We start from the raw sequence: 9375 nt of genomic DNA on the forward strand, positions 1-9375 counted from the left end.
GTGTCGCATGGCTTGGGACGACTTCTGTGCAGCCGTGAAACGCTCGGCGAACCCTTCCACAGCAGGTCCGAAAAGGCCAGTGGGGGTGACCGGGGAGTCAAGGAAGATGGTTTTATCCGCTTCTTTGATCTCTGTCAAATTCAGCCACAAGTGGCGTTCCAGCACCACCAGGCTGGCCATCGACCTCCCAATGGCCTGTGCAGTAGTCTTTGTGGCGCGCAGGGCCAGATCGGTGGCGCTGCGCAGCTCTCTGAACGCTGCAGAGTGTTCTGGCACAGACTCATCCATGGTGCGAAGGAGCTTCGCCTGGTACACTTGGAGCACCGCCATAGAGTGTAACGCAGACGCAGCCTGGCCCGCCGAGGTGTAAGCACGACCAGCGAGGGCTGAAGTCGTTCGGCAGGGCTTCGAGGGATGAGTGGCCTTTGCATTCTATCCAATGGCAGCGGGGGGGCAGAGGGGTGCAGCCACCGCTTCGTCCAGAGGAGGCAGCTTATTGTAGCCCTTCTGTGCAGCGCCGTCGACTGTAGAGACAGAGGAGCGTAAATGAGCTGAGTAGGGGGCGCGCCACGACTTCGTCAGCTCGTCGTGAACCTCTGGGAAGAAGGGCGCAGCTCGCTGAGGAGGGGTCTGGCGGCGTCCCGGCAGAAACCACTCGTCTAGGCGGCTGCGAGTGGGCTCTTCAGGCGAAGCACACTCCAATCCGAGCTCCTCGACGGCTTTTGATAGGACACGGATGAGCTCGGTGTCCGTACCAACCCTGGCGTCGATCGGCTCCGCAGACGGCAAGGGGGCGGGGTCAGCAATGGAGCCCGACCAATCCTCAGCATCCGAGGCCGCTAGGGACATACTGTCATCAAGCGGCTCGTCATCCGATCCCCCAAACGAGACCAGGTCACTCGCGATGGCAGAGGGGCGCTGGTTTGGATGGGAGAACGAGACGGAGGAAACCTCTCTTTGTGGAGAGAGTGAGGTACGCGGGCCTTGAGCTGACGTAAGCTCACTCATATCCGAGCACTGTGATCCTCTACCCCGCTGTTTTTTCCTCACAGGTTCCTGGGAGGAAGGAAACGGGGGGGGCACGAGGGGAGGGGTCGCTTTCTGAAAAGAAAGCTATCCGCGAGCGCAAAGAGGCGAGACTCATGCTCTCGCAGTGGGAGCATGACGTCTCAGTGAGCGCGGCTGCTGCGTGGGATTTCCCCAGACATCACACGCATTCACTGTGCCCGTCATCAGCGTGCAGTGGTGTCCTGCATGAACCACAGCCGTGGCGCGACATTTGCAACAACGTCGCAGGAAATTTGCTCAGAAATTTGCTCGTTTTTGGTACCACAAGCAGGAAAGCGTCAACACAGGCACTCTGGAGACGGCTCGTGAGCGAAGCGCTGACCGGGGCTGCCTTGAGCGCGATGCGGGAACAGGGCTGCTTGAAGCGGCGATCTGATCCGGTGCTGCAAAGCGGCGCGCTGATCAGTGCTGCTTGAGAGCGGCGAGCTGCGAAAGGCGAGCTGTGGGCGGCGAGCTGCAAGCGGTGAGCAGAGAGCGGAGGCGGCGAGCTGATCTTGCTGCTGCAGAATGGCGGCTGGATCAGCTTGCAGGCGAAGGCTTCAAATTTTGTAGAATCAGCGAAGAGCAGTAGATGTCGTCGCTGAAGGAGAAAGAATCAGTGATCCTATGCCGAGCACCTGCTTATATAGCCAGATGCCCCGCCCATTTTGGCGGGCTCGGGCGCGCTGGTTCGCCATAGGCTCGCGCAGCTCCACTGCGCCATAATTGGTTCATTTCTGAAACAATGGCAGTGCAGATGCACTGCTGTGATTGAAAAAAAGGCTTCAGTAAATCGGAGAAAAGGAGTTTCCCGCAGCATCTAGCGACGCAGTACGAGTGAAGTATCGAAAGAGAACAATGGGATAATCGCCGATGTATATGGCGAACCCCCGTTGAATCCATACACAAGAATGCTTATTTCATTTAACCTGTTTCATGTCCGTTACTAGGCGTGTCCTCAGAGCGATTACATATGCTCTAAACTGCGTTTTGCTCCAGCTGTATAAACACAGATGCTAAATGCTGAAGGCTTCAAATTTTGTAGAATCAGCGAAGAGCAGTAGATGTCGTCGCTGAAGGAGAAAGAATCAGTGATCCTATGCCGAGCACCTGCTTATATAGCCAGATGCCCCGCCCATTTTGGCGGGCTCGGGCGCGCTGGTTCGCCATAGGCTCGCGCAGCTCCACTGCGCCATAATTGGTTCATTTCTGAAACAATGGCAGTGCAGATGCACTGCTGTGATTGAAAAAAAGGCTTCAGTAAATCGGAGAAAAGGAGTTTCCCGTAGCGTCTAGCGACGCAGTACGAAGTGAAGTATCGAAAGGGAACTCTGCATACGATTGCACTTGCTAATCGTTTATATTTATATTAGTTCATGTTGCTGTTGTGCAACAGATGAATAACAATTTATTTGTTTTAGATATTTTATGTTTAGATATTTCTATTTTGCGGGAGTCCCATGAATCATTTTATTCTCCCGCATCCCGCACACACACGAGTGTCTACTCACCCATCTTGTCCTGCACCCGCGCTCTGTGGCACTTGACTCGACAGTGCGTGTGCTACATCCTTACAATCTCTAGATTATAGAACACTGCATTCTGTCAGCAATGTAACGTGGCAGTAATGTATAGAGACCTCGGCTTGTAACTATACTCTAATTACTATTTTGAAAATTATAACGCATTAAATTACTCCGTTACTAAAAAAGTAATCAAATTACAGTAACGCGTTACTAAGTAATGCGTTACTGCCCAACACTGATTATGACTACGTAGTAATCAATTGTAAAGAAATTACAGATCCATCTTTGAAATCTGATTGGTTGATAACTTTTGACAACGTTTAATTTAGGTGCGAAAAGAATTAATATCTAGCGCATGAGCATAGAGAGATTTGTGAGTGCACAGGACACAGTTTGAGCGCTCACACTTGAGCTAGAGGAGAGACGTTTTAAGTGCGCGCACTCTCTCTGGGTGAGCGTGTATCTGAGCGCGCGCGTCCAGTTTTGTGGGAGAGCAAAGGAAATCCACGTGCGAGCCGAGAGATTCGCGCTCGCGCATTATATTCATGTGCTTTCGCGCTACAATAATGCGCTCTCGACATTTGTCAGTAAAATAACGCCATAGACAGGCAGTCAGGCCTATTTGAGAGCTCGCATCCAGTTTTCTGCGATTACACAACTGTGATCTCGTGTCACAATAAAGTGCTCGCCACATTTGCGCAGGAAAAACCTGCATTTACCTTGAAAAAATAAAATAAATCAAGTTTGTGAGAATTATCCTCAAACTTAAACTAGAACTTAAAACATTTATCTTTAATTCAAATATGTTTCAAACCTCTCAAATCCTAGTTTTAATATATTATATATATATATATATATACATATATATGAGTAATTCTAACTTGTTGACGAAATTATCAAGTGTCTGCTGTCAAACGAGCCCATGCAGGAATATGCCTCTCCAGGGTCTAGACTCTAGACTCTAGACCAAGGGGTTAAAAAGAGCTGCAGCCATTTCATTTTTGGTATGTCGTTTACGGCGTGTGAGGATGCTGGTTAGAGGGTTAATTCAGTGACAAAATGCAAAGACTTGATTTGAAATATGCAGATAAAACTTATTTAAAACTTAGGACAGCACTAACAACTGCACGGACCGCTTATATTAAAGTATACTACATACTTTTCCTGCCATCTAGTGGCTAAACGTGGGCACAGTCATTGCAGAACCATTGTATAACTCCAGAGGGTGCTATGCGCTTCAGAAACAGAATCACCCATTGAGACGCATTCAAATATCAGGACGGTTTAATTGAAAAAAAATCTGTACACTATAAATTGTATGCGTTGAAATATACCAATAACAATTATCGGTATAATATATGAACAGCAATCTCTCTAAAATATATATATTTTTAAATTCTTATAAGGAATCATAGACATCTGTAATTGGCCCATTCTGACCAGCGCTGAGAAAAGAAGCAGCTGTCGCCTGACTATGCGCTATTTGAGCAGCTGTAAGGACAATTATTATTATACTGAAAACCGTGATGGCCATTAAAATTGAAAACTCACAGAGTTAAAATGTGAAAGTTATTATTTAGATCTATCAAGACCTTTATTAATACCCAATCATCTATTTCGTATTTATATGTAAATAGCATTGCGCCTACTATATTTTTCTCACATTCAAAAAGGGGGGGGGGATCAGTGCGGGCTAAGCTACACGGGTCAAAACCGTCGTGACTACGTCATGTGACAATACGGAAGTGATACTATTGGTTCTGTATCTGAAACAAACTAATGGTGATACTGTACTCGCGCGGCCACTGTCCTGTCCCGAGCAAATACATCCTTAATCCAGTTTTGCACTGCTTAAACCTATTGAGTAAATACAAAAATATATGTTGTCATTCAGTTGTCTGTTGTTCTGTTTAAAGCTCGAACAGGTGAAAAACAGACGAAGATTTAGTTTTGTAATACTACGCTAAGAAAGAAGAAGAAAAACAGCTTTAAGCATTTATTCAGTGTCTGAAAGTTGCTATAATGGATCAGTATTCATTCGTGAAAATCATTGGCGGAGGATCTTTTGGTCGAGCTCTTTTGGTTCAACCTATAAACGAAGAGCAAAATTATGTTATGAAGGAAATACGACTGCCAAAGGTAATAAAAGCTCTGGGTGAAATAAATTACAGTCTATATTAATCATACTTATAAAATGCATGAAAGAGTTCCTGTGCTGATTCATAGGCTGATTTTGGGATAAGAAACAGCAGAAGAGAAGCTGTGCTTCTGTCCAGACTGAAGCATCCAAACATTGTGGCATTCAAAGACTCATTTGAAGGTTTGTCAGGGTGTTTTATATACTGTAAATGCCTCAGATTTCATAAGATCATAAGTCAGAAACATAAATGATCCTCTCTTTTCAGCTGATGGTCATCTGTACATTGTGATGGAGTTCTGCAGTGGTGGAGATCTTCTTCAAAAGATACGGCAGCAAAAAAATGCCCTGTTCTCTGAGGACGTGGTATGACAAAGATGATAGTCCTGTTCTCAAATTAATTCTTAAAATTAAACAGGTTTATAATTTTTCATATATTATACATGGTACTTGAAAGTTGTGTAGCACAAAACAAGCATCTGTCTGGCACAGTTTTTAATATACATTTTATTTTTGTAATGAGTGCTAACATAAACTTGATAGTAAGTTTGGGTTATCAAGAATAAGGAGGTACTGTGTTTTTTTATTTTTATGCAGTTTATAAACCGTTGTTATCTCTTTGTTGTAGATCCTGAAGTGGTTTGCACAGATGTGTCTAGGCACCAAACACATTCATGACAAGAGAGTACTTCACAGGGATTTAAAATCAAAGGTACTTGTTATTGTGTCTGATTACTTTTTTTCCTTATTTTAAAAACATTTATTATTTATTTATTTTGCAGGGGGAAAATTAAGTATTAAGAAGGGAAGCCCAAAATTATTTGCTTGAACATACATTTTCAGGGCAACTATTCTACCCTGCAAAGGCAAAACACAGTACTGTAACTACACCAACCACATCAATGTTTGATGTAGGGATGACGTGGCACCCATTTTTTGTATAGATCCATTGTCTCATTAAAAATACATAACAATGACTTACAACTCTTCAATGATAAGCATGTTTTTAATTTAAAATTTTTATTGTTTAATTCATTTTCTAGGGTATAAAGTACAACATTTCAGTGTGATACAACTGTCCTGGGGTCTCATTTATAAAACTCTCCGTAGATTTCATCCTAAAAGTGTACGTATGCACAAAAGCTAGATTTTGCGTACGCCAGAACCTGCGCAAAAATCCCTGTATAAATCCCAGTCAGGGGAAGATCTGCATCTGTACCCCGTCTCCTCCCCGAAATCACCATATATGGAGCTTACAACGCCTAGTTTTACTATGCATAACCTCATCTGCATATAATTTCCATGCATATTCCCATCCACGTGACACCATGTTTAACACCGTTAAAGGTACAACACATTAAGGAAATATGAGATACGGACTATAAATGCCATTTGTGCCATACACATTAATTTTTATTGCTAAAAAGCATCCAGTATCCTTGTTATGTTTTAGCATAAATATATCAAAATCCATAAAAACAAAACTGTTTAAAATAGTTCTCAGATAAATATTGTAGAATAGAGTTGATCTCATTCTTTTCCACTGGCCAAATAGTATTTTAATTGTTTTAAACAATTCAAATGCAAATTAAATTTATGCAGTTTTGCTGATAAGGTGAACATCTTTTAGCTATTTTTAGCCTATATTTATTGCAGTGTAAATAGAATTGTCTGACTCTGTGCGTCACTGACAAAGTAGCCTATTTTAAAAAGAAAACATGCCCATTACCATTTTCTTCAAGTTGTATCCTTCAAATACAGTGGTATTTTTCATAATGTTGTGGAGATGTCTTCACACGACATCAACACGTGCATCTGCGGTTGTACAATAAGCTATTATCACTGGACCTATTCAAACCGGACAGTGGACCGTTCGACCACCAAATCCAGCAGTGTTTGCCATAATATCGAAGTAAGTGCGCATCATTGTTCTCACTAAAAATATTTTCTCATAACATGTGATCTGCAGTTTAATTTAAAGATGAATTATTGTGCGCATAGCACTCATCGCTGGCATTAAAACATAGCGTGCCACAGGAAAAGTGATCAAGTTTGTTTTTATAAATCCCACCTTTTGCGTAGGAAGTGGCGTACGCCTCTTTCAGGACAGGTTTTGTGCATACGCAACGGTTTATAAATGAGGCCCCTGATTTTGATCGTTGCTCTCAAAATGTATAGTTACTCTGTTTGGCCTTGGTTAGGCCAGTGTTATCAGTTCACCATACCATCACCATTTGATTGCTGTCAAAGTTGTCAATCAAGTAGAAGCACCACCCTGGAACGTCTTGTGAATTAATGGAGGATTTTATTTAATGCATAAAAATCAGTGCTAGTTTCCTTCTTATGTTCATTGCAGAATATTTTCTTGACCGACAGTGGAACTGTGAAGGTGGGGGATTTTGGTTCAGCTTGTTCTCTATACAGGTATCCAGCAATTTTCTTTCCCCAATTTTTTTGTAATCTTATTTTGGTGTTTACAATTCTGTGCACAAATATAGTAATTCGAATAATTTTATATGTATTTCTTCAAGTGTAAAAGCATATGCTCAGACCTATGTGGGTACTCCATATTATGTGTCTCCAGAAATATGGGACAACAAACCGTACAATAATAAAAGGTACAACTTTCCTGATATTACAGTAATTCCCTCAGTTTGACACCAGCTTTACATTTCAGATTACATTTGTACTAATATGCATGTATATTACAGTGACGTCTGGTCTCTTGGCTGTGTCTTGTATGAACTTTGCACACTCCAACACCCGGTATACACCCGGTATTTTCCTCTTAACATCCTTAAGTTGTATAGTAACAATGGCTTTTACATCAAACAATGTAAAATGTTAGAGTTGCATTGCTGTTACTGTGTGTTTTGGATGTTAAGGACACCTGTCCTAACATTTTCCTGTCTTATTTTACTGTCAAACTTCTCTTCATTAGTTTCAGTCACGTAGCTGGAAGAGTCTGATCTTGAAGGTGTGTCGTGGGGCATATGCACCTTTACCCAGTCACTTCTCCTATGAGCTGCACTACCTCATCAAACACATGTTCAAGACTAACCCTGGAGACAGACCCTCAGTACACACAATCCTCAGCTCTCACCGTGTGTCTCAACTGCTGCATAAACACCTGGTGCCAGAGGTACATCAGCTCATTCTTCAATTAAATTATTTTAAAAATACATAGTCTTGACCAGCCATGTCAATATTTGATGGAGGGATGCAGGAGGAAATTGATAATGAAATCAGATTTATTTATTATTTTCATTATATCATCATTTTGGCTAAAACTCTATAACTATTTCATTAAAATAATACATTAGAATACACTTCATATGTACAGTGACTTCAATACAACTCCCCTATTATGATATTGTTTTTAAGTTCTAAATTAACATTTATTTTTATTTATTTATTCTTGGAAGTTGGACAACTGTCCTGATATCATAATGAATAAAAAAATATATATTAAAATAATTAAATTCTTGAAAATAAAACATTATTTTGGCACATAATATTGTATAATTTTATTACTTTCATAATTATTACAAAATGCTACACTGCTAAGTAATATTTAACAATAAATCAAAGCCATGTGGTGCAGCCAAAAGGCAGAAATATGCAGGGGGAAAAGAATATACAACAGGAAATTGTATAATCAAGAGGATCCCCATGACTGTGTGTCAAGGCCAATAAGTCTTTTCAGATCATTTGACCTATTGACAAGAAAAGGTTAATTCGGGTAAAATGGCATGTGGTGCAACTCCCCCAAAAAACTGATGATATTTAAGAATTGGCAATTCAAGATATTTGTAAAGAATTTGTATTTACAGTGGCATGCGAAAGTTTGGGAACCCCTTGCAGAATCTGTGAAAATGTGAATCATTTTAACAAAATAAGAGAGATCATACAAAATGCATGTTATTTTTTATTTAGTACTGTCCTGAGTAAGATATTTTACATAAAATATGTTTACATTTAGTCCACAAGAAAAAAATAGCTGAAATTATTAAAATAACCCCATTCAAAAGTTTAGGAACCCTTGGTTATTAATACTGTGTGTGGTTACCTGGGTGATCCACAACTGTTTTGCATAGTGCATAGACGCAATGCATAGTGCATAAAGCAATGCATAGTGCAATGCATAGTGTTTCCTTCTGGAGCATCAGTGAATGTTTGAACCTTTTTTTTAATAAATGTGTTTTGAGTACCTCAATTGTCCTCAGTGTGAAAAGATGGATCTCAAAATCATACAGTCACTGCTGGAAAGGGTTCAAAAATGCAAAAGATGCTGGAAAACTGAAGAATCTGCAGGACCTGGATGATTTTTCTGAGGAACAGTGCTCAGTTTAACTGTTCAGGACAAACTAGGGACTCATGAACAACCATCACAAAACAAAAAAATGGTCGTGGATCACCTAGGTAACCACACACAGTATTAAGAACCAAGGGTTCCCAAACTTTTGAATGGGGTTATTTTAATCATTTCAGCTATTTTTTTTCTTGTGGACTAAATGTAAACATCTGTTATGTAAAATATCTTACTCAGGACAGTACTAAATAAAAAATAACATGCATTTTGTGTGATCTCTCTTATTTTGTTAAAATGATTCACATTTTCACAGATTCTGCAAGGGGTTCCCAAACTTTCGCATGCCACTGTAT

The 9375-nt window shown here is 41.1% G+C and overlaps 1 protein-coding gene across 1 annotated transcript in view; it reads left to right on the plus strand.

Moving 5' to 3' along the window:
* The first annotated feature begins 4334 nt into the window (after positions 1-4334).
* nek3 (NIMA related kinase 3) overlaps positions 4335-9375 on the plus strand; it is a 14165-nt gene continuing 9124 nt past the window's right edge. The window contains exons 1-8 of the mRNA XM_016469041.1: positions 4335-4712; positions 4800-4893; positions 4979-5076; positions 5339-5422; positions 7067-7134; positions 7242-7328; positions 7422-7476; positions 7652-7852. Coding sequence (XP_016324527.1) covers positions 4596-4712; positions 4800-4893; positions 4979-5076; positions 5339-5422; positions 7067-7134; positions 7242-7328; positions 7422-7476; positions 7652-7852 — 804 coding nt within the window. The 5' untranslated portion in view covers positions 4335-4595. The remainder of the gene's footprint in view (positions 4713-4799; positions 4894-4978; positions 5077-5338; positions 5423-7066; positions 7135-7241; positions 7329-7421; positions 7477-7651; positions 7853-9375) is intronic.

The sequence above is a fragment of the Sinocyclocheilus anshuiensis genome, unplaced genomic scaffold, assembly GCF_001515605.1.
Source record: "Sinocyclocheilus anshuiensis isolate Anshui unplaced genomic scaffold, SAMN03320099.WGS_v1.1 scaffold1250, whole genome shotgun sequence".
Classification (NCBI taxonomy): domain Eukaryota; kingdom Metazoa; phylum Chordata; class Actinopteri; order Cypriniformes; family Cyprinidae; genus Sinocyclocheilus; species Sinocyclocheilus anshuiensis.